This window comes from Sinocyclocheilus grahami, unplaced genomic scaffold (assembly GCF_001515645.1).
Source record: "Sinocyclocheilus grahami isolate Dianchi unplaced genomic scaffold, SAMN03320097.WGS_v1.1 scaffold441.1, whole genome shotgun sequence".
NCBI lineage: Eukaryota > Metazoa > Chordata > Actinopteri > Cypriniformes > Cyprinidae > Sinocyclocheilus > Sinocyclocheilus grahami.
In genome coordinates, this window is record NW_015505620.1 from 517,023 (window position 1) to 543,468 (window position 26,446).

The following is a 26,446-nucleotide window of genomic DNA, read 5'->3' on the forward strand; positions in this document are numbered from 1 at the left end:
TAGATAGATAGATAGATAGATAGATAGATAGAAACCATCAGATAGATAGATAGATAGATAGATAGATAGATAGATAGATAGATAGATAGAAACCATCAGATAGATAGATAGATAGCCATTATAGTAACTAAAAAAATAATTCCTTCAAATAAAATACACGTTAACTTTAATAATTTATTTCAGCTATTTGCTAAGCCAATATTTCTCAGTTTTATTTAGTTTAACTTAATGTTCTATAATTAAACTGAAATAAGAATGAATAAAAACTATAGAGACAAAAAAAAATTAGCTACAAAAAAATAAAACTTTAAATTAATATTAAAAACGGAGAATTAATATGAATAAACTGTAAATTAAATGTTAATAAAAACTATAACAGCACATCAGTGATACTCATAACTTTTGTGTTATTCACAGCCTTGTTTAACAGTAAGGAATTATGAATGTAGTTAAATAGACAAAATAGTTTTTGCAAAAAATAAAAAAAAGATTAGAAAAAATTGTTTATATCTTCTTCCTTGCAACACGTATTCAAGGTTTATCATCAGATGTGTAGCACACCTGTCCTCAACATGCTGCAAGAAGCGCTAGAGTTCAACGCTCAGCTTTTATTCATATCCATAAATCTGAGCCATAATCGCGCTGATACTCAAGTTACGCCGATCGCCAAAATATCTTCAGACAGCGTCAACATGAGCTCGTGAGCTCCGCCACAGCGCGGCACTGTCGGTCGCTATGGAGACGCCTAACACCGCGCAGCTTGACCATTAGAGACCAGTGTTTGAGCCTAACAGCGCAGCTTGAACCATTCGACTATATCATATCATAGATCATATAGACCCGTGTTTGAGCCTAACACAAGGACATTCAGAGATTTCTGCGCCGCTCGGAGTCTGTGCAGGTAAACATACCTCACCATGCTAACCGCTCGGTTTCCTGACAAATAGCATAGTTAGCGCGTTTCTACTGTAACCATAGCATCTCCGTTCAGAGTCGGCTCTTTTCTAAATTAAAACATCGCTAAAAATACATCAGCTGAAGACTACATCATAATTTACTAATAATAGCAACAACTACATAGTGCTTACAGACAATACTACAAGCGCTTTAGCAAACATAAACATAGCAGCAAACAATATAAAGGTAAGATTTAAGTGCTTTTGAAGGAAGTCTCTTGTGTTCACCAAGGCTGCGTTTATTTGTTGAAAAATACAGTGAAAACCGCAATATTTAGAAATATTACTACCATTTAAAATGACTGTTTTCTGAGTATTTTTTGAAAAATGTAATCGATTACTGTGATGAATTTTTAGCCGCTCCAGCGTCACGTGGTCCTTCAGAAGTCATTCTGATTGGCTGCTCAAGAAACATGTCTTATCATCACAACTGTGTTGAAAACAGTTAGTATTTTTGTGAAAAACCGTGATTCTTGGATGAATAGGAAGTTCATAATAACAGCTTTTACTTGATGTTGAAATCTTTTGTAACATTACTTGTCTTTATTGTCATGCCTCCTTGCTTTATTCATTATATATTAATTACTAGGCTGTATAAACGTTTGAATGGTAATGTAGGCTACATAGAGACACATTGTGCCAATTGTATTGTATGTACTAAGACACATTCAGATTTCAGGCGAATGAAAACTTTTTCAGAATGACAAAGACTCTTATAGCAATTATACCTGGATTAACCTGACTACGTTACAGTAACAAACGTCACTTTTATGGGTCAAGTCAGGCAGAAACCTTCAGGTAACAACTGTACTTTTCTATGATAGCGTAGAAGAGGGTTTGCAGTATGAAGAGATCAATCCTCCAAGATTTAAGCATTGCTCATCACTATACACTGTTATCTCATAGCACTCACAGAGAACCTGCAGCACCTGAGAGATCCTGCCAAGAAAAGAGCATCTCCGTATGGAGCAGAAGACGGGACCTGGCAAGTGGTGAGATTATACAGGTTTCAGCCTTTTGTTTCTGTATTCATCTGTGCTAGATTATAAAGAGCCTTTTCCTTAATTTGTTCCCTTTCATTTCTTATTTTGATGGTCTGTAGGCTAGAGAACAGTCCCTGTGAGTCTGGCTTTGTGAGTGATCAGTCCTCCATGGAAATCCCACCGGTCTTCAGAGAAAATGTAATGGTGACTTCACTGCCACCTGTTCACCTAAATTTAATAATAATACATTTTAAAGGAATAGTTCGTGCCTAAATGAAAATTTGCTAAAATGTACTCTCCAATATGTTGTTGAGTTTTTGCTTGTTTCAGTAGAACAGATTGCACTCTAAAAAATGCTGGGTAAAATATAACCCAGCACTGGGTTAAAAAGGGACAAACCCAGCTATTGGGTTGTTTTGACCCAGCGGTTGGGTTCAAAACAACCCAACCGCTGGGTCAAAACAACCCAACCGCTGGGTCAAAACATCCCAATAGCTGGGTCAAAACAACCCAATAGCTGGGTCAAAACACCCCAATAGCTGGGTCAAAACATCCCAATAGCTGGGTCAAAACAACCCAACCGCTGGGTCAAAACAACCCAACCGCTGGGTCAAAACAACCCAACAGCTGGGTCAAAACAACCCATCCGCTGGGTCAAAACATCCCAATAGCTAGTGCCGTCAGAATGAGAGTCCAAACAGCTGATAAAAACATCACAATAATCCACAACTATCAATTATCTTGTGAAGTGAAAAGTGTGTTTGTCAGAAACAAATTCCTTGTTTAGACATTTTAACCTTTAGCCATTGCTTCCTGTTAAAGTACAATTATTTTTGCTTTGTCCAATGACAAAGTCGTCTCGTCTGAACCAGGAGAGAAATATGCACAGATCAAGCACTGTTTACAAGTGAAAACAATGGATTTTGATGTGAGAGGACAACAGGGGATGGACTTTTTCACTGGAGGAAACGCTTTTATGGATTATGGACTCACATTTTGGCGAGAAGCCGTGGTTTAATGTTCAAATACCTTAATTGTTTCTTACAAACATGCATCACTTCACAAGACATACGTGTGGATTATTGTGATGTTTTTATCAGCTGTTTGGACTCTCATTCTGACGGCACCCATTCACTGCAGTTTCACAGTGCTACATTTTTCCAAGTCTGTTCTGATGAAGAAATAAACCTATCTACATATTGAATGGCCTTTGAGTTCCATTGCTGTATGAAGTCCTCAAGCTGGTTTTGTTGTGAGAGCACACTGCTGTATTATTGACCCGTGAATCATCATTAATACTGAGCTCATGCAGAAGCGGATGGATCACACTGAAGCGTATGAGAGCTCAGAGCACTGGCTGGAGTCGAGCGGTCTGGAGAGCTGTGGACTGTCTCTCTCTCACCTCCTGTCACTCTGCACAACTGCTCCTGTGTAAGTTTACACAACAGTATACTCATTGCACCCTGTGCTGTTTGACATCCACCCTGTCTACACCGAGAGCAATGTGAATTCACAATCTAGAATGCTCCCATTATAACGAACAAAGCTGTCAAAAAGTGTATGAAATGATTGCAGATTTGTTTGGCACAGGTTATGTCATCAACAACAAACTCCCCACACGATATATGTTCAAAATGTTGTTTCAAAGCACGTGAATTAGTTTGGGTCTTAGAAACCAGGTGGTAGAATTATAATTACCTGCTGTTCTCAAAAAAACAGGTAACCAGAATGCAAGCTCAATATTTTATTTTTATGAAATTATAAACCATGCTTTTAGATTTAATGCACACCACTAATACAGACCGTAAACCTACCATTATTTGACAGAAAATTGCATTTAAGGTAGTATTGTGTGGCTTCAGTAAGAAAAGCACAACCTTATAAAAAATAAATGTGCTTACTTGTATTGAATGTGCACTTGTAGTGTACTTCAAATCTTAAAAGTACTGTCACTGGACATAATATAATATTAATGAAATTAATTTGACTTAAAGAGAGCACACTTTCATGACTGTTTCTTACACATTTCTTTCAAAAAAAGTGCACTTGTCAAAAAAGTTTTATTTAAAAAGTACTTTGCTTTGTCGTGCTTTAAAAAAATGGACTTATTTTAATGTCGACTAACGCTAACTAATTAAATCACGTGTAAAGTACTTGATTATAATTGTAACTGTAGTGTTTTTTTTATATTACATTAAGTGTTAATATATTTTAAATGTACTAAATTATCATTACAAATGTGTAATTACAAATATATTTAAAACATGACATTCGAACTCAATAGAAATGACAAAGTATATTTTTGCATGAATTTTTATACATTTGGCAGTACACTTTCTTTAACAATATATCAATGTCACTTGAATTATTATGGCATTACATATAAAGATGTAAATGGGTAAAAAAAACAACAACTGAAAAACACTTTGTCAGAATAGCACTCTAAAGTGCAATTTAATGCATTACAGACTTACAGATAAGTGTCAAAACGTTAAATTCAGTTCGCACTTAAGTATATTCTTAATATAGTATATGTGACCCTGGAGCACAAAAGCAGTGTTAAGTCTCTGGGGGATATGTGTAGCAATAGCCAACAATACATTGTATGGGTTAAAATGATAGATTTTTCTTTTATGCCAAAAATCATTAGGATATTAAGTAAAGATCATGTTCCATGAAGATATTTAGTAAACTTCCTACCGTAAATATATCAAAACTTCATTTTTGATTAGTAATGTGCATTGCTAAGAACTTCATTTGGACAACTTTAAAGATGATTTTCTCAATATTTAGATTTTTTTGCACCCTCAGATTCCAGATTTTCAAATAGTTGTATCTCGGCCAAATATTGTCCGATCCTAACCAATGGAAAGCGTATTTATTCATCTTTCAGATGATATATGAATCTCAATTGCGAAAAATTGACCCTTATGACTGGTTTTGTGGTCCAGGGCCACATATTATTTCCATAATAAGTACTATTTTTAAAAGTATGTGCTATGGCATAAAAAAATGAGAAACTATGTTTTGCATAAAGAAAATAAAGCCTATTTTTGGATTATCATGTTGTTATGCATTATGACTGTAAACTGTCAGTTTGTGCCAGTTAGTTCAAATCTTTAGTCACGATTAATAAAAAGTGCTGGACCCAATGAGTAATGCTCTCAATTCAGTGCATTAATGCTTTTAATGTGTAATTGTTGGGTCCAGATGTTTGTGTAATACAATATGTAAGTGTTAGCAGTTCTAATAATTTGTGCGAGAAATGTGTTCAATTGTCATAAAAATGTTAATGATATAAAAATATCTTATGGGGCCTTAAAAATAGGCTGTTTGCTTTATGCAAAACATTGCCTTTTTTCATTTGCTTTTGGTGAAATATGACTCTGATATGTTCTTTGTGAATTTTTTCCAACCAGTACCAGACTTGTGTTCTCTCTCTCTCTCTCTGTGTGTGTGTGTGTGTGTGTGTGTGTCTGTGTGTGTGTGTGTCAGATCGGAGAGAGGAGACGGGGTGAGCAAACAGATGCACATCAGCAGTGAGTCACTGGCAGACTTTGAAGAACAGCTTTACATGTGAGCATCATCTCCTCCACTGCACAGTCACCATGATGATACGTTATCCTTCTCAGTGCTGCTGAATGCAGTACATGTCATAGGCCTGTCGAAAAGTTGAATTAATTACATTATATGACAAAATACATGACAGATTAACTGATGAAATTAATCACAATAATGGGTGCAGTAAAGTACTGAAAAGACACAGGTGACTTTAGAAGTCTATGTGTTGTTAGTTTTATTACACAATTGACAGATCATGGGTCATGATTTCATGTTTATAACACTGTTTTTGAATATAATAACCCAAAATGGATTTTTGAATTGAGGTGTTTGTTTGTAGTGCCGTTGAGATGTACCATGATCAAATCAAGTGGCTCAGTCAAGGAAACAGGAAGGTAAATTGAATCTCTGAGATCTTCACTCCATGAATCTGGTTTAAGCAGAACTTTGATGTCCTGTGTTGGTTTGGTTTGATCTGTCAGGTGTTTGGGGTGGTGAACGGGTCCCGCGTCGGAGTGCTTGTCGACACGTCTGATTTGACCTGCTCTACAGAGAGACTAGCAGATCTCCAGCGAGAGCTTCTAGTAGGATCCCAAATGAGTCGTTGCTTCAACTGCATGCTTTATTTTATTCAATTAATCAATTACGCTGCTCATTTTGTGGTTTCTTTTTACCAAAGGCTCTCATTGACGAGCAACTGCGCTTCAAAAAACAGCTGCATCTGCTGTCCTACGGCTCAGAAGTCAGCAGCCTTTGGGACAAACCGCTGGATACCTGTCCACTAAGGTGGGTGACATTGTTTCCACAACACGGATCACACACTACTCATTTGCCTCTCCACTATTCAATCAAACAAGTTTTTTTTATATATATATATATGGCTAATTGGTTATGTGCAGTGTATTATAAGTCATAATACGGACAGTGATCATGTAAGCCCTTTACCCCATCAGTTCATTCTGCTGTTAGCAATTTTTACGATACCTAGCTCTTGAAACAGTCTTCATGCCGGGAGCTCGTCTATGATGATGCCTACGGAAGCAGCTCGCTAGGTTTTGGAATATAGCTACACAGTATCCTTTTTTTGTTATGCTACATGTAAAGAAAGGTGAATGAGTTCAAGAGCAGGAGGCTCTTTCTGTCTCAGGCTCAGGGAGTGCTGTGCGTGGGTCATGCAGCTGCGAGCAGGTGGAGGCTGTGGTCTCCTGCAGGCGCTACAGAGGGCACTGACCCGCTCAGAGCTGGACACACTACTCATCATCCTGGGCTCTCGGTGAGAGTTTGTCTTGCTGTGATGAATCACTGTTTCTTAACTTAACTTGAGCCAGTAGCCTTTTCGTGTCCTTCACATTCACGGCCGCCTTTAGACATATTTGCAGTCCATTTTCCTTAAACAGTTTGAGTGCTATAATTGTCTGAGGAGATGGTTTAAAAGTGGCAGCCTAGGCATAATAGAGCACAACAGCGGGGTTAAAGAAGTAAATATCCTTCTCATTTTCTCCATGGAGAAACAGACTTTAAATGATAACATATAAAGCTTTCAAGACAGATCCACCATGAATTGTGAGGTTGCTAAATGGGTGCTCTATTCGTCTGTAAAAGACCAAAGTCAGTGCAATTTGGAAATATAAATGGCTCAACAGCCCACTCCCATGAAGCATTGCAAATCATGTAATCTAGTCTCTTTACACTCGTTTTTTTGCTTCAAATCAAATGTTTCAATGTCATAATGGAGTGGCTTAATTTGGTCCTTGACTCAGAACTCTGTATCATAGAAAGCTCATGGAGAAAATCAATAGAAAAAATACTTTGGAAACAAAGCAGATGAAAATGTGTGGTCACGGTTTCTAGTTTAAATCACTGATGCAAAATTATGTTTGGAACCTTATAATGATTATCTAATCATTATTTAAATTTTTTTTCAGCCCTGATCAGACAGTAGACGTTATATGTGATTTTTTAACTCAGAACCGAATGCCTTGTGTTCATGCGGTCGCCTACAGCTGCAGCAGTCCGGCCGCCATTGTGAGTGTCATAGACGGTCTTTATGTAATATGCAGAGGGACGTTTCTCATTATTGTCACTGATTGATGTGTGCTGTCTTAGGAGACTGTGAAGCAAATGGCAGAAGTTTCCGGGGGGAGGTTACTGATGCAAAATTATGTTTGGAACCTTATAATGATTATCTAATCATTATTTAAATTGTTTTTCAGCCCTGATCAGACAGTAGACGTTATATGTGATTTTTTAACTCAGAACCGAATGCCTTGTGTTCATGCGGTCGCCTACAGCTGCAGCAGTCCGGCCGCCATTGTGAGTGTCATAGACGGTCTTTATGTAATATGCAGAGGGACGTTTCTCATTATTGTCACTGATTGATGTGTGCTGTCTTAGGAGACTGTGAAGCAAATGGCAGAAGTTTCCGGGGGGAGATATCACCTGTTTTCTGCTGCACTGGTAATCTGTAAAAAATCCTCAAAATATGTGACCCTGCAGCACAAAAGCAGTGTTGAGTCGCTGGGGTATATTTGTAGCAATAGCCAAAAATACATTGTATGGGTCAAAATTATCGATTTTTCTTTTATGCCAAAAATCATTAGGATATTAAGTAAAGATCATGTTCCATGAAGATATTTTGTAAATTTCTTACCGTAAATATGTCAAAACTTCATTTTTGATTAGTAATATGCATTGCTAAGAAGTAAGAACTTCATTTGGACAACTTTAAAGGCGATTTTCCTCAATATTTTGATTTTTTTGCATTATTTATTCACCTTTCAGATGATGCAGAAATCTCAATTTAAAAAAAAATACCCTTATGACTGGTTTTATGGTCCAGGGTCACATATATAATCTCTTAAATTGAAAATGTATCGAAATCGAAATTACATACAGTGGTGACAAAAAGTATTCGGACACTGAAATCACTTAAAATATAAGAATTTTATTCTATTAGATGACAAAATAAAATTAAAGTGACATTTATTTTGTCAAACACACTTTTCAAGCAAAGAATTATTTACAAAAAAGGGTTTGAAATTATAGTAGACATAATGTTCAAACAAGACTTGTAAAAATTATTTGGATACTTGTTATTGTCTGAGTTAGTGGATCATGTTCATACTTGAATGAAAATTTGGTTTCAAAATGAACTTTCGTTCATCTTTGAAACACAAGTGAAGATATCCCTCCATTTAAGTCTATTCCACCAAAGGCTTCAGAAAGTTAGTAAAAATGTCTTAAAAGTAATCCATATGAATTAAGTCTTTGAAGAGACACAATCAGCACTTGCTTGGCATGTGAGGTTTATTCAGCTACGATGAGCAAATATGCCTTTTATCATATTCGATGTGCTCTATGCATGTGTGTTGTTCAATGTTTATATGTGAATAAATTAAATGTGTTCATCATATAAAACAACTTTGTCTTCAGAAGACTTGGAATAAACCTCTCAATTAATTTGAGTTACTTTTATGATGTCTTTATGAAGTTACTGAAGCTTGAAAGCTTGAAATCGGCAAGACTTTCAATGGATTGACAAAAAAATGATGAAAAAAATGTCTTTATTTTCCAAAGGTGAACAAAAGTCTTATGGGTTTGTAACAACATAAGGTTGAGTAAATGATTACATCATTTAAATTTTTGGGTGAACTATCCCTTTAATGTGGTTCTTTAGGACACCCGTGTTTGAAATTAAGGATAAATTACTTCATCTGTCCACCAAAACACAGTTGATTAAAAGTCACTGAGCAAAAAAAAAAAAAATGTTGAAGAGAAAACCTCCTGCAGTTTTTGATTCCAGATGATAATCACTTCGAAATGTTATTCTAAAGACCTTCAGACATTTTTGTGTGCTGTCAGTGTTCAAATACTTTTTGGGACTACATTATCTCATAAATAGTGTAGGAATATCTGTGTGTGTTTGTCTAATAGGGTGTAGTGGACAGCAGTACAGACGTAGATCTGCTGTGGGCGGAGATTAAAGCAGCTCGCAATGTTCTTACCCAAATTCAGAACATGCGCCAGGGTCGACTGGGAGACACAGCTGTCACTGTTGATTCAGAGGTGATGCTACAAACATTTACATTAAAATCCTTCTGTAGACAATTACAGAAAATCACTGTGTTAGTATCGAGGCAGAGTGATGATATTTTACTACGACGGTTCTCTGATACATACCATGAATGACCCTTGTGAAAAAGAAGTGCTCTTAATTCTATTGAATGTGAACTTGTAGTGTACTTCAAATCATAAAAGTATATTTTTAATAAACTGTACTTGCAAATAAAATCACATTAATGAAAGTGTGCGTAGAGTGCTCATTCATGACTGTTTTGCAAGTACACTTTTAAAAAGTTCACTTCGAAATAATGTCAGTTTAAAAGTTTTAACTTAGTATTACTTGATTTAAAGGTAATATATTTTAAATGTTCTGATTTGGAACTTTATTGTCATATATGTGTATTTACAAAAATGTGCATGACATACAAGTTTTAAAAGAAATGAGGCTAAAGTGTATTTAACCATAACATAAATGTTCTTCAGTACATCCGTCAGTACACTTTAACCATATTTCAACTTGTCCTACTTAAAGGGTTAGTTCACCCAAAAATGAAAATTAGCCCATAAATTACTCACCCTCAACTCACCTTTGTTCACCTGGGTGAACAAAGGCCTTCTGTAGCGAATCGATGCGTTTTTGTAAGAAAAATATCCATAATCAAAACGTAATAATCACTTTAATGTAGCTTGCGCTCACTGTTGTACACTGAAGCAGTTCCGGGCGGATGACGTATGAGGTCGGCTTTGAGCATGCACCGCTCAGAAGTGACGCACGCGGAAACACAGCGGAGAGATCAAGACAAAACAACGGTCACTAATTAGAAGTACTAAACGAGGATTTGTAAAGAAGAATGTCGGAGGATTTTGATATAAGCCAAGAGGAGACAGGTTTTCCTTTGCTAAAGAAAGGAAACTTTGCTTCCTTTGCTCCTGTAAACAAACGTTGGTTTTCATGGATATTTTTCTTACAAAAACGCATCGATTCGCTAAAGGAGACCCCCCCTGGGCCCCGTAGCTGTATGAGACACTTTTTTAATGGATGGACAGCTTGAAAGATCAAAACTGGATTCGTCTGAAAATTAAGGAAAAATTACTCATCTTGTCCACAAAAACACAGTTGATTAAAAGTCACTGAGCAAAAAAAAAAAAATGTTGAAGAGAAAACCTCCTGCAGTTTTTGATTCCAGATGATAATCACTTCGAAATGTTATTCTAAAGACCTTCAGACATTTTTGTGTGCCGTCAGTGTTCAAATACTTTTTGGGACCACATTATCTCATAAATAGTGTAGGAATATCTGTGTGTGTTTGTCTAATAGGGTGTAGTGGACAGCAGTACAGACGTAGATCTGCTGTGGGCGGAGATTAAAGCAGCTCGCAATGTTCTTACCCAAATTCAGAACATGCGCCAGGGTCGACTGGGAGACACAGCTGTCACTGTTGATTCAGAGGTGATGCTACAAACATTTACATTAAAATCCTTCTGTAGACAATTACAGAAAATCACTGTGTTAGTATCGAGGCAGAGTGATGATATTTTACTACGACGGTTCTCTGATACATACCATGAATGACCCTTGTGAAAAAGAAGTGCTCTTAATTCTATTGAATGTGAACTTGTAGTGTACTTCAAATCATAAAAGTATATTTTTAATAAACTGTACTTGCAAATAATATCACATTAATGAAAGTGTGCGTAGAGTGCTCATTCATGACTGTTTTGCAAGTACACTTTTAAAAAGTTCACTTCGAAATAATGTCAGTTTAAAAGTTTTAACTTCGTATTACTTGATTTAAAGGTAATATATTTTAAATGTTCTGATTTGGAACTTTATTGTCATATATGTGTATTTACAAAAATGTGCATGACATACAAGTTTTAAAAGAAATGAGGCTAAAGTGTATTTAACCATAACATAAATGTTCTTCAGTACATCCGTCAGTACACTTTAACCATATTTCAACTTGTCCTACTTAAAGGGTTAGTTCACCCAAAAATGAAAATTAGCCCATAAATTACTCACCCTCAACTCACCTTTGTTCACCTGGGTGAACAAAGGCCTTCTGTAGCGAATCGATGCGTTTTTGTAAGAAAAATATCCATAATCAAAACGTAATAATCACTTTAATGTAGCTTGCGCTCACTGTTGTACACTGAAGCAGTTTCGGGCGGATGACGTATGAGGTCGGCTTTGAGCATGCACCGCTCAGAAGTACTGTGTTAGTATCGAGGCAGAGTGATGATATTTTACTACGACGGTTCTCTGATACATACCATGAATGACCCTTGTGAAAAAGAAGTGCTCTTAATTCTATTGAATGTGAACTTGTAGTGTACTTCAAATCATAAAAGTATATTTTTAATAAACTGTACTTGCAAATAAAATCACATTAATGAAAGTGTGCGTAGAGTGCTCATTCATGACTGTTTTGCAAGTACACTTTTAAAAAGTTCACTTCGAAATAATGTCAGTTTAAAAGTTTTAACTTAGTATTACTTGATTTAAAGGTAATATATTTTAAATGTTCTGATTTGGAACTTTATTGTCATATATGTGTATTTACAAAAATGTGCATGACATACAAGTTTTAAAAGAAATGAGGCTAAAGTGTATTTAACCATAACATAAATGTTCTTCAGTACATCCGTCAGTACACTTTAACCATATTTCAACTTGTCCTACTTAAAGGGTTAGTTCACCCAAAAATGAAAATTAGCCCATAAATTACTCACCCTCAACTCACCTTTGTTCACCTGGGTGAACAAAGGCCTTCTGTAGCGAATCGATGCGTTTTTGTAAGAAAAATATCCATAATCAAAACGTAATAATCACTTTAATGTAGCTTGCGCTCACTGTTGTACACTGAAGCAGTTTCGGGCGGATGACGTATGAGGTCGGCTTTGAGCATGCACCGCTCAGAAGTGACGCACGCGGAAACACAGCGGAGAGATCAAGACAAAACAACGGTCACTAATTAGAAGTACTAAACGAGGATTTGTAAAGAAGAATGTCGGAGGATTTTGATATAAGCCAAGAGGAGACAGGTTTTCCTTTGCTAAAGAAAGGAAACTTTGCTTCCTTTGCTCCTGTAAACAAACGTTGGTTTTCATGGATATTTTTCTTACAAAAACGCATCGATTCGCTAAAGGAGACCCCCCCTGGGCCCCGTAGCTGTATGAGACACTTTTTTAATGGATGGACAGCTTGAAAGATCAAAACTGGATTCGTCTGAAAGAAGAAAGTGACAAAACAACGGTCACTAATTAGAAGTACTAAACGAGGATTTGTAAAGAAGAATGTCGGAGGATTTTGATATAAGCCAAGAGGAGACAGGTTTTCCTTTGCTAAAGAAAGGAAACTTTGCTTCCTTTGCTCCTGTAAACAAACGTTGGTTTTCATGGATATTTTTCTTACAAAAACGCATCGATTCGCTAAAGGAGACCCCCCCTGGGCCCCGTAGCTGTATGAGACACTTTTTTAATGGATGGACAGCTTGAAAGATCAAAACTGGATTCGTCTGAAAGAAGAAAGTCATATACACCTAGGATGGCTTGAGGGTGAGTAATTTATGGGCTAATTTTCATTTTTGGGTGAACTAACCCTTTAAGTGGGTCAAAAAAGCACTTTTAAGTCAAGTCAAATCACCTTTATAGTTATATAGTGCTTTATACAATACAGATTGTGTCAAAGCAGCTTCACAGTGTTAAACTGGAGAATAGTGTGTCAATAATGCAAACAGAAATTCAGTTCTGCTGTAAAGCAGCTCTAAATAGAGGACAGTAGTAGCAGTAAATTTTTTCAGTTAAAGTCAGTTCATCTTTGATTCTGTGATGTCATCGTCCAGCTCTGTCTGTGTGATCAAGTCGATAGTATTGTCAGAAATTAAGTGTCCCCAACTGAGCAAGCCAAAGGGGACAGTGGCAAGGAACCAAAACTCCATCGGTGACAGAAATGGAGAAAAAAAAACTTGGGAGAAACAGTTTTTCTCTGGCCAGAAGAAACCAGCATGGTGTGGTTTAATTCCAGGCTGCAACACAAGTCCGATTGTGCGGAGGACTCGTCTGATTCTCAAGGTCTTGTTCCCATGACTGCCTAGTTGACGAAATTAATTGCATTTCATTTAAATTTAAATTATCATACATTTTCATGTAATTGCAATTAATATGCAGTTAAGTGTCCGAAGATATTACATTAAGTTCACACTTAAGTATATTATTTTAAAGCATGCTATTTCTGTAATAAGTACTCTTTATAATAGTATGCTAAATGTACTTATTTTTCACAAGGGTGAATATTAATGCTGCCTTCATGTACCCTAAGAAATACTAACATAGTATATGTACATGGTATTGCTATGGTACATGTCTAAAAAAATATAGTAGTACCATGGCACTTTTGGTTTGTGAAATGTAGTGTTTTCTACCAGTTTACTCCTACATACTATAAAGTTATGAGAGCTGGAAACTTTCACTTTTTTACTTTCTGTTCTCACTTCAACCTTCACAGATCTCCACAGGTTTGGACAGTCTGACTCTTTCTGACTTCAGTCCTGTAAGTTCTGCTCTCAGTGCTCCACTGTGTATCCAAACCACAGGCCCAGTACCCACCACCTCCAGTGAATGGCTGAAGACCCACGGCCTGAAGGGTAGCTGCCATGCGATGCCTTTTCAAAGTCTGATAAGAAAATATCTGTTTAAATATCAAATTATTTTTAAGAATGTTCAAATTTTCTAGAATAGTCAGTACTGTAACGACCAAAAAGCACAATCTCAAAATCTTACGAACATGTTTGCATGTGTCAGTTTAATTTCCAGTGTATATCTTGGGTAAGTCTCTTTGATCAGAGTGGTTAGTCTTGGCTAACAGTTGTGTTCATGCAGCTCAGAAGCTGGATCTGTATCAGCTGCTGGCTCGTAATGCCTATTCTCCACAAGAGATGTTTGTGCCAGTCTTGGGAAAGACTGTTTCCTCTACAGTTCACGAGGTGATGAACATGTCCTGCTGCATTTATGAATCCAGTTTGAGGCCCATCTGTTCACATGTACAGCAGACTTAACTAACTCAGTGTGCTTGTCTGCAGCGGGTCATGGTACGGTTTGAGTGGCATGATGGAACAGTGAAGAATTTACATGTCGGTCTTCCATCACTGCAAAAGTACCAGGTACATTTTTTTAAACCAAAAACTCCATATACCGTACTTAGACCATCTAGAAATCATATAAAACCAGTTGCAGTCCTTCAAGCATTGTAAGTAATGTTAGCCATTTTGCTAACCTCCAACTTGCTAACTTGGCCACAATTTAACTAAAATGACTAAAAAAAATTGTACAACGTGGCCACAAATTAAGTCATGCGTTAGCCACTCTCAAAAATTCCTTAACATGAACACTCAGCATTACTGAATGATATATTATTTACCTAACTGAGAGGTTGAGATATCACAGAGACAGACGTGATATCTCACAACTCCCATTTCAGTAAGGATGTGTGTGCTATTCCATACAAAGTTGTATTTAAATGGATTTTGCATGTTTTTTTTCCCGATCTGTTAGGTTTTCTTCTTAGTTTTCACTTAGTTTTGTCTTTCATGTGTGGCATGCAGAAGCGACTCATGGGTGCTGTGCATCTGTTTGAAAGGAGAGTTCAGTGGCTGAACCGGACGGGAAGCCAGCAGATATGGGGAACCGTGTGTGAGCAGAGGTGAGAACCTTTAGACTGTATAGATATGTTTCTATTATTTCAACAGCACCCTGCAAAGTGGACTTCGCAAATAATCAGTGAACACTGCGTTGGGCTCCTGTGAACTGAACAAAATGCATTGTGGTCAGCACAAACCAGGTTTATTCTTCTAAGACAAATTGAAGTGTTAGTGCATATCGATCTTCCTTTTCCAGCCTTTAACTTTTGTGGAAATCCATTAACGCTGACTTTTTTGCTGGGCCATGCAGGAGGATCCAGGGATGTGGAGTATATCTGTGTTTCTCAGTTGCTTCTTCTCTGTCTTTCTCCATGCAGGGTGCAGGTGCTTCTGGACACGTCTGGGATGAACGCCCACTACCAGCTCCATATCCAGCATGCCATCCGGATACTACTGCAGGAGCAGCTGGCTAATAAACACAGCTTCAATGTCATCGTGTAAGTCAAAGGGTGTTTTCACTCATTTATAGTGAGACAGATTATGATCTGCTTTGTCATTTAGTCCCAAAGTCTCCTTTCCCTTTCTCTCTGGAAGTCATTGTAAAACTTGAGATTTTCCTCTTTATATACCAGTCAAAAGTTCGGGCACAGTTGCACACAGAAAAAGTTCATACAGACATCAGAAATGCAATCCATGTTTACCAAGCAGTTTAAATGAAAACCGATGAGGTTTGTTCTTGCTTTCAAGCACGGTTGAGCTGCTATTGACCATATCTGATGTGCATTGATCAATGCTTAAATGTGAATAAAAGCCCAATTTAAATCCAAAGGCTTGGATTGAACCGTTTGGATGTGAACCCGTTCAATACAGGATGCACCTAATGGAGTTGCTTTACAAAATTACTAAAATGAGGAAAGCTTGAATGCAGACAAATGATAGAGATTGCTTTGATATAATATTTAATTCCCATACACCCATTTGTTTTTTCATATAGTTTTGATGATGGCATTAATCCTAAAATGTGAATAATAGCAAAACTAAAGAATAAGATGTTTCTAGAAATGTTTGAACGGTAGTGTATGTATCTACCTTTCATCAGGATGTCATAGAGTCTGCAGAAAAAGGAACACTATAAAAACTAACATTTGCATCCATACATTCTATTGATATATTAATATTTGAAGTCTAGCGCAAAACAGCTCACGTAAATGCAAATGATAAACTTTATCTGTGTGTGGTACTGCAGCAGAGTTCAGGTACAAGCAGGAATGGACCGGCGATAGGGAGTACTGAGACTTTTCTCGATACACTGGTCGACTTGTGGTCCAGCTGTCAATCCCACATTTAGATACCAAGTAAATAAACAAAGATTTTAATAGGAGAATAAATTCTGACATCATCTGACCGGCCTATTTAAACTGCGGTGGTGGATCCTGGCAACAGTCAACAGTTTTGAAAAATTAACAGGCCTATATATATATATATATATATATATATATATATATATAGTCCACTGTGTGAAACTACTTGTACCAGAAATAAGATGAGCTGCCTAACATTAGTAAAATACTATTAGAGGAATATTTTAGTAATATTAGTCTGTCTATATAAGTACATATCTGTATATGTAGTATTAATGTAATGTATATGTGTATTTAGTATTAATATTTTGAATTAGTTTGTGTGTGTATGTGTGTATATATATGTGTATATGTGTGTATGTATATGTGTATATGTGTGTATATATATGTATATGTGTATATATATGTATGTGTATGTGTATATATGTTTATAAATATGTGTGTATATGTGTATGGTCAACAGTTTTGAAAAATTTATATATATATATATATATATATAACTAGATAATACAGCCAGCAGTAGTTTTTTTTATTAGGTTGATACAAGTGTCAGGCAAATATGGAACCTTTCCTTTTCACAATAGTGGAAAAAGGTTCTTCAGATTCTTCAGAAAAACTGGTTCTTTTCAAAAACCTGAAAGGTTCTTTGGGAACCAAAAATGGTTCTTTAATCTATAGCATCACTGTGAAACCTCCTTTTGGCGCCTTTATTTTTAAAAGTGTCAATTTGTAAGGGTACATTAAATTGGTCCCTACAGTACAGCTGGCCATCCAACACAAATGCCTGTACACACACATCATAAATTGCTTTTCATAAATCAGTGCCCGTGTTCTTTATTAATAACAGAATTACATTTGTATCATCACACAGAGTAAATGAAGGCAGTAATGGGCCAGTATAAAGCCTCTGTGCCATTTATCGTCAGTCTTCAGCAGTTGTCTGCTCCTGTTTTTAGCATAGTCATGAGCGATCTACTTTAGTCTGGCATAAATAGAAGTCTTAATAGATTTTGCCTGGGAGCGCAGCGCACATACCTGCTCTTAATACTGCAGAGCAGCTGCACGGCTTCACTCCAGAGCATTTCATCATGTCACATGACTCAGCCGGTTACCTGTTATTGAATAAATCTATAGTGTGGAGCCACATTTACATACACACATTGTGAATTATTAAAAGTGTCATTAATGTTCTTTGAACTTTGTTTAAAAATGTATTTCCATGACTTGAATGTTTATATATAAAAAGTAAATGAGCAGGATGCCTAACAGGATGGAAATAAATAGCCATTGACAGTGAGCTTATATTAGGACCCTGACTTAAGGTTCATTTTAATGTCCATCCTTTAAAATTGATAATATTTTATTCAATATATTATAGCATATTATGCCATGAAATGTACTACTGTCATCTGTCGAGTTCATTTCCTGTTTGCTGCCACATTCACTATACTGTATGTGATCTTGTCAATGTTCATCACAGTTTTGGATCAGATGTCAAGTCATGGCAGGAGAAGATGGTTCCCTCCACCCATGAAAACCTTCAAGCTGTTTGGCTGTAAGAGGACAGGATGTGCTTTTGACTTCACAGTCTGTTGTTCTCTCTCTCGTTTTCATCACTATTGCTATTGCTCACACTGCACTACCAGATCAGATTTTGATCAAAACGGAGTAAAAATGACTGAAATCACATCTATCATCTATCTCCGAACAAAAAACAAAACAAAAAAACCTTAATAGTAGTTAATCCATTTTAGGCATTTCATTCTGTGTTCACTTAGTCTTAAAATAGAGTTCTGGCATCTAACATCATTATCACATGGCACAGCTGATTGGTTCTCTCCTGCAATATCTCAACATTCAAATATATGACTAGTGCTTGCCGTAGCAGTGCAGCTTGCTTCAGAAACCCTCCACCTTCCCCAGCTCCACCTGTATAGATCTGCTACGAGGTGATTAATGTACGCTATATGGGGGTTATTTCATGTATGTTATATTTGCAGCAGCAGTATTTCTTACATGCTCACAGCAGCATGTTGTGGATGTATTGGCAGTAGCAAGTCTCGGTACTTGCTCTGCCGCAGCAGCAGCGTAGCAGATCTGTTCCGCCAAGACCAAATACATTAACATTGTCATGTACATTACATGCCAATCCCTGAGTTGTCATGACAGAACTCCATGTCAGTTGTGTATTTCATTCTAGTAATTGTTTTTGTTCCCAAGTTCAGTTTAAGTTCATCCCAAAACAGTAAATCTGTGCAGCCTGTGTGCATTTCCTAATATAGCCTGTTCTGCTTTTCAAGGTCTAGAGTTTAATTGAAGCCTAGAAAGAAATAGTCTTTTGGTGATAAATCTTGTTACTTACAAACTCTGAGACCTCTCTGTGTGTGTGTGTGTGTGTGTGTGTTCAGGTGGATTCAGGCAGTCGAGTGTGTCGGAGGTCGTAATACTCTGGCTGCTCTACGGTGCGCTCTAGAGGAGGAAACGCAGGAAGAATCATCACTGACTCAAGGCGTGTACCTCCTCACCACCGGCATGCCAGATCAACATATGGTTAGTTGGACACTCACGGTTCATTTTAATCACTTGCAAGCCAAGGTCCTGTCACACGTAGTTCCCAGGATGTGGATTTGTTGTCTAGTGGCAGTCATGTTTCTTGTTGCCTTCAGTTATTTTGTTGATTTTACAAGAGAACTATTGAATGCAGCCCAATGGAAGACTTTTTCATCCCAAAAATAAAAATTTGCTTAAAATTGACTCAGGCCATCCGTGATGTAGATGTAGATGAGTTTACTCTTTCATTGGAATGGTTTTGGAGAAATCACTTGCTCACTAATGGATCCTCTGCAGTGAATGGGTGCCGTCAGAATGAGAGTCCAAACAGCTGATAAAAACATCACAATAATCCACAAGTAATCCACACCACTCCAGTCCATCAATTAGGGCGGCACAATTAATCGAAATTAAATCGCAAAGGCGATGAAACACGATTAGGCAGAAGCTGTGATTGTCATGCATATCTTTCAGTGTATCTATCTATAATGAAATGCTAATCGACATAGCCTTTATCACTGCTTAGAATACAATGAAATATTGTGTGCCTTAATTATTCTGTGTAAGAAGCCACGTCATCTCACAGAAGGATTTATTTCAAACACTCGACTGACGTTATGAGGTGAGTTTGGAGTAAAAATATGTTATTAAATGTGGTATTTTCACATGCTTTCAGATGGAGCAGCATTTACTACACAGAGCCGTAGTTCACTGGTGCCGTCAGAATGAGAGTCCAAACAGCTGATAAAAACATCACAATAATCCACAAGTAATCCACACCACTCCAGTCCATCAATTAGGGCGGCACAATTAATCGAAATTAAATCGCAAAGGCGATGAAACACGATTAGGCAGAAGCTGTGATTGTCATGCATATCTTTCAGTGTATCTATCTATAATGAAATGCTAATCGACATAGCCTTTATCACTGCTTAGAATACAATGAAATATTGTGTGCCTTAATTATTCTGTGTAAGAAGCCACGTCATCTCACAGAAGGATTTATTTCAAACACTCGACTGACGTTATGAGGTGAGTTTGGAGTAAAAATATGTTATTAAATGTGGTATTTTCACATGCTTTCAGATGGAGCAGCATTTACTACACAGAGCCGTAGTTCACTGAGAAGATACGCAAACAGCTGTCATTATCGCGAACGATTTCGTCGATTTCATAATCTTACGATTATATCGCCTGCGATTATGAACGCAATTTTGCGTAGCTTGTCAGAGAACTACGGCTCTGTGTAGTAAATACTGCTCCACCTGAAAGCAGATGATGGAGATTTACTACTAATCACAGAACCGACTTTACTGACAAAATGTGCATGACAATCACGATTAATCGTGTTCGATTAATCGTGCAGCCCTACCATCAATTAACGCCTTGTGCTGTGTGTTTGTAATGAACAAATCCATCATTAAGATGTTTTTAATCTTCAAACTATTGCTTCCGGGTAAAAGATTAGTCTTCCATAATATTGCTTTCTCCAATGAAAAAAATCATATCATCTGAATCAGGAGAGTAATATGCACAGTCAAAAACATCTCGAAACAAATATGTCAGTGATGTGGGAGGACAACAGGGGATGGACTTTTTCCCACTTATTATGGATTATGGACTCATGTTTTGGCCAGAAGCGATGGTTTAAAGTTAAAATGCCTTGATGGATTTTTTTTTTCTTTTCTTTTTTTACAAGCACGCAGCTTTTTGCTTCACAAGACATTAGTCGATGAACTGGAGTCGTTTGGATTATTTGTGGATTATGGTGATGTTTTTATCAGCTGTTTAGGCTCTCATTCTGACGGCACCCATTCACTGCAGAGGATCCATTGGTGAGCAAGTGATGGAATGCTACATTTCTCCAAAACTGTTCTGAAACTCAGAAACTGTTCAGAAATTCATCTACATCTTGGATGGTCTGAAGGTGAGTAAATCTTCATAAAATTTTCATTTTTCAAGAGCCCACTTGAGACCCCTTTGTCTCTCATAGGACACAGTTAACAGCAATGTACAATGGCATGGGCTATTATATGAAGTATCTTTCTTTGTGTCATTGTCACATGGAGGATTTTGTAGACATTGGAGATAAGTTTTTGTTGTTAGTGTTTTGGCCGGAATGTTATTTGAACATAAACATGCAAATAAATCAATCTTTTAATTGGACGAATTCATTGACATAATTAAAACTCATACGTAAAACTCTTTATTTAATTCATTTTTCAAAATATAGTTAATATAAATGATACACATATAGAATAGTGTCCAATGAAAAATTAACCATTTTTAAATGGAAAAATAAATGGACATTTTAAAACTGTTTAGTTAATGTTTTAAAGTGTGTTTTAAAAAATATTCTATTTATTATTAAATAAAAAATTACTTAAATTCATGTATTCAAATAGTTCAATACAATAATGTGTATTAATTTGTCAATTTAAAAACTGCTTTACTTCTTTCAAATTTATGTTCGAATTAAATATTACATAATTAGTCCTAGTCCTCCATATTATTCTTCAAATTTTGATATAGTGATGAATTGCTAAAAACCATATTGAACCCTTCAAAAATGACCGTACTGCCCTCTGCTGTTCAGAAATAAAAGGTGCCTTTTCTGTATTTTGATACAGATGTATCATCACTTTTTTTCTTCTGCAACCTAATATCAAAAAGCATTTTTGATACTCTCATCCTCAGGTTTCTGTCACTGCTTATGTGTCTGAGCGCTGCAGCGCAACAAACCTGAATCTCCACGTGTGCCTGTTCACCGGAGAGGAGGACACTGCCCGCTGCCCTCTGCCCCGTTACGCCACCCGGACTGAAACTGCCCGGGCTTTGAGCGGCCTTGCCCACGCGGGCAACGGACGCTTCCTTTGGATGACTGACACTGGTGAGAAGCTAGCTGACTGACTTCTTCAGGGAAGATGAGTTTGAAGTAGAAGGTAGGACAGAATTACAGGAACTGCAGTAAAACGAAGTTTTAGATTAGAATGGACGGACAGTCCCATCATTCAGTTTTATTTTGTTGTTCAGCTTTTGAGATGGTTCCTAAAAGTCCCTAGAGCTGCTGTTTACTTGAGCTCTGAATGTTGTGCTGCTTTTGTCTCTGTCATGTGTACAACACATGGTGCCTGAACCCAGTGCAACTTACAATGGGAAGTCTTGTGTTTGTGTGTGTGCAGTGGAAAATATGAGCCTCTGCCTCGTCTTTCCCTGCAGGCATCGTGGAGAGTGATGACATCAGTGCCCTAATTGGAGAAATGGAGACGGCCGTTAATTATTTTCAGAAGGTGAGTTCAGAGCAGTGTGTTCCGGGCGCTTTTCTCACATGATCTGTACGTGACCTGTGTCCACAGTGTCTAAATAATTCATGGGAACCCGAAGAAAAGTTTGAAACACCTGCAAGATATGATCAGTTGTTGATGTTTAGAAAGGTTCATCCAGGTCTTTGTGTTCATTCAAAACCAGCTGGATTTGCTGAAAATGTTTCATTGCTCATCCGAGCTGCGTCATCATCTCTTCAATCAAGTCCAGTTGCTGTTAAAGTCACAGTGAAATCACTAAATCAATGAATGATTGAGACCGTTTACTTTCTTAATGCGTACACTCCAGTTAAAATATTTTGGGGTCAAGATTTTTTATTTTATTTTTTTTAAGAAATTAATATTTTTTATTCAGCGAGGATGCATTAAATTAATCAAAAGTGACAGTGAAGACATTGATGTTACGAAAGATTTCTATTTGAAGTAAATGCTGTTTTTGAACTTTCTGTTCATTAAAGATGAATAAAAGCGGTTTTCAACAGTGATAATAATGAGAAATGTTTCTTGAGCAACAGATCAGCATATTAGCATGATTTCTGAAGGATCACGTGACACTGAAGACTGGAGTAATGATGCTGAAAATTCAGCTTGGCGTCACGGGAATAAATTACATTTTAAAATATATCCAAATAGAAAACAGTTATTTTATATTGTAATAATATTTCACATTTTTACTCTCTTTACTGCATCAAAAAAATCAGCTTTGGTCCGAATAAGAGACTTTTGGAGATAAATGTTATTTCAAAGACTAAATCCCAAAGTTGGATTTTTGTAATCTTTCATCAATATGTATTTATTTGCTCCACCTTAAGCAAAACAGCTTTTCCACCCCCTTTTCACAATCCAGTAAATACCCAGTAGATAAAGTCTCACCCTACATTTTTCCATCAGATTACCAACGTAAAATGGATCGCTAACACCGTTTCATGTTGACTATATATTACCTGCAGTTGTGCCAGAAACATTACCACATGAGATCCACACATATGCATTATTGGCTCATATTGTGTCATATAGTGTTGATTGTCCTATCTAGGTGTTATCTTCAAGAAATATCCAAAATCAAAGAGTGTGCGCAAGTCTATCGCTACTGTTAAACTACCAAAACATGAAGACATCTGTTCAACTAAACAGGTACTGTACTGTATTACCAGTACCATTATATTTGTTTAATAAACTTTTTGCTAATTCCTCCAAAGTTTTTAAGCTACAGAAATTGGCACACCTTTTCTGTTCTGACCTGATCAGACCTGTATTTTTCACGTTACAGGTATGTACAATATGTAAGATTTTTTTTATTAAAATATCCAAAAACCACTAGAACAGAAAGCTCACACCATACCTGTAGGATGAGGAAATTTGGCTGTTTTCCAAGAGTAATACACTCAAAAGCTCAGCAGCATGGTTTGTGACGTGCTGAATTTGAGTCTGTTGACAGGTGTCTCAGTGACTGATCTGTGTGTGTGCGTCAGGTTTAATATGCTGGCGTTCTCTGAAGAGGTGCGGATGTGGCAGCCGGCGTTGGTTCAGTCCACAGAGGAGCTGTGTGTGGAGGCAGTGCAGTGGTTGAATCAGCTCAGCACACATGGAGCTTCCTCCACACTACAAGCACTGCAGGTACTCCGGCAACAATACTCACAAGAACTACTTTTGTATGTACCGTTATTACACTTAGCTTTATGGAAAAACATGGCCCTCTTCTTTGCACTCAGTTCTTCTTGTGTTTGTAAGTGTGACTGTGTGTCGTGCATCTTTGCTCCAGACAGGCTGTAGCTTTGCAGATGCAAGTAATACACTCAAAAGCTCAGCAGCATGGTTTGTGACGTGCTGAATTTGAGTCTGTTGACCGGTGTCTCAGTGACTGATCTGTGTGTGTGCGTCAGGTTTAATATGCTGGCGTTCTCTGAAGAGGTGCGGATGTGGCAGCCGGCGTTGGTTCAGTCCACAGAGGAGCTGTGTGTGGAGGCAGTGCAGTGGTTGAATCAGCTCAGCACACATGGAGCTTCCTCCACACTACAAGCACTGCAGGTACTCCGGCAACAATACTCACAAGAACTACTTTTGTATGTACCGTTATTACACTTAGCTTTATGGAAAAACATGGCCCTCTTCTTTGCACTCAGTTCTTCTTGTGTTTGTAAGTGTGACTGTGTGTCGTGCATCTTTGCTCCAGACAGGCTGTGGCTTTGCAGATGCTGTGGGTCTGTATCTGATCACTGATGGGAGATGTGACTCCAGCCACAGTCGGATACTGACAGAGATTGAGACACTGAGACAAGAGAAGGACTTCACCGTCCACACCATCGCAGTCAACTGCCATGACAGGTTAACCTGCATTGGATATGAATGTGGCCACTTGTATCGATCCTTCGTCAAGATTATTTTGTATTTATTCTGGCATTTTTTTGTTTGGTCCCATCACAGAAAATCTAACTTTAGCAGCATATGTTATATGTTTAATTGCAATCGTTGCAGTGAGTTTCTGAAGAGTTTGGCCCATAAAACAGGAGGACGATTCCATCAGGCTCCTGAAAACACAGATAGAGCTCTTATCAGAAAACTCCTGTCAGATCCGTGCAGTGTGGTATGTACATGCTGCCTAGTGGTGATTTCAAAGAGAAGGGCTCAACATTTCTTCAATATAATTATAGTGCATGAGGATTATTTTGAATTGGTTTGTAGTTTTCAACCTGTTCAGATGCATTTCTGCAGATTCATTGTTGTGAAGTGATGTGCTGATTCTTGTGTGTCCTGAAACAAAGGACCCAGTGCTTCCAAAATGTGAGGGGGATGATCTAAGGAAACTATCCGAAGAGATCGAGAAGCTGAGATTGTTCCAGAAACAAGCTAAAGCGTTCAGGTTTGTGTTCACTCAGTGCTTATGCTGGGATACACAGGCCTAGTGTCGATGTGTAATGATTGGTGTTATTGTAGACTATTTAATATGGTGATTTGTGTTTTGTTTTCGTAGGGAAACTAGTTTGGAGTCGAGGAACCAGACGGGAACATAGACATTGATGTCCACGCTTGTTCAAATCACGACAGCTTTATTGATTCAAAAATATCTCTGGCAAAGGCCTAATGTAAAAGAATTTGTTAAAAATTAAATATGGCTTAATAATACTTTGGAAACATCGTAAATAGATATAAAAATCATGGTTAAAAGAAAAAACCTTGAAATTTTATGTGTAGCATTAACTCCTTAGCATTCTGGGAAAATGTAACTAAGCACAAAATTGGAACGCTAACAGGTTAAATGTTTTTTTTGAAATTTTTTTGTACATGAAATTGTACTTCATGAGCAACAAAAAAAAAAGTGTAAAAACAAATGTATTGTCAATGTAATGTAGCATCAAAACAGTGGGGGGGGTGGGGGGGGTGGGAAGCAACTAATCTGTATTATCGAAAAATAAAATAGATACATTAAAATATATGCAAAATACATTTAACTAAATGTATATTGCCAATATATTTTATTGATATACTATATTTTAAACGTAATGTATGTCTTTTTGTGTGAACGTTTGTTAAAAGACAATTTTCTGTCCTTTTGCAGGATAAACGATAAAGCTGTTTGAATTCCAGATTTGAAAATTCCACCGCTTACATGACGTCACAAATATTTCGAACGCTTATATATTGCCAATATATTTTATTGATATACTATATTTTAAACGTAATGTATGTCTTTTTGTGTGAACGTTTGTTAAAAGACAATTTTCTGTCCTTTTACAGGATAAACGATAAAGCTGTTTGAATTCCAGATTTGAAAATTCCACCGCTTACATGACGTCACAAATATTTCGAACGCTTCAAAGAGACGCTCGTCAGTGTGACGTCACTGAGCCTGGCTATAAACACTGGGCTTTTGTTCATGATGAGAGCAGCGCTGGTTACACTTAGGTTCCGGGGTTCACGTGCCCACCCTGGGTTTAAAGGTGGCCTGAATGCTTTAGTTTAGATCAGACTGGGGGTGGGATGGATGGGTTTAGCATCAGGGACCCCCAGGGC

At 37.2% G+C, this 26,446-nt stretch overlaps 1 protein-coding gene across 1 annotated transcript; it reads left to right on the top strand.

Moving 5' to 3' along the window:
• Positions 1–738: 738 nt before the first annotated feature.
• On the top strand, positions 739–25,798 carry vwa3a (von Willebrand factor A domain containing 3A). The gene is made up of 29 exons (XM_016233928.1): positions 739–901; positions 1,863–1,948; positions 2,059–2,137; positions 3,252–3,370; positions 5,435–5,515; positions 5,841–5,895; positions 5,983–6,084; positions 6,180–6,286; positions 6,648–6,773; positions 7,426–7,525; positions 7,895–7,957; positions 9,434–9,565; positions 14,070–14,208; positions 14,444–14,547; positions 14,644–14,724; positions 15,166–15,263; positions 15,579–15,698; positions 18,043–18,117; positions 18,971–19,112; positions 21,810–22,002; positions 22,332–22,402; positions 22,469–22,556; positions 23,472–23,569; positions 24,198–24,222; positions 24,294–24,463; positions 24,609–24,760; positions 24,911–25,019; positions 25,198–25,295; positions 25,407–25,798. Exons 2-29 carry the CDS (start codon positions 1,920–1,922, stop codon positions 25,444–25,446), a joined length of 2,796 nt encoding a protein of 931 aa, XP_016089414.1. The 5' UTR covers positions 739–901; positions 1,863–1,919; the 3' UTR covers positions 25,447–25,798.
• The last annotated feature ends 648 nt before the right edge of the window (positions 25,799–26,446 follow it).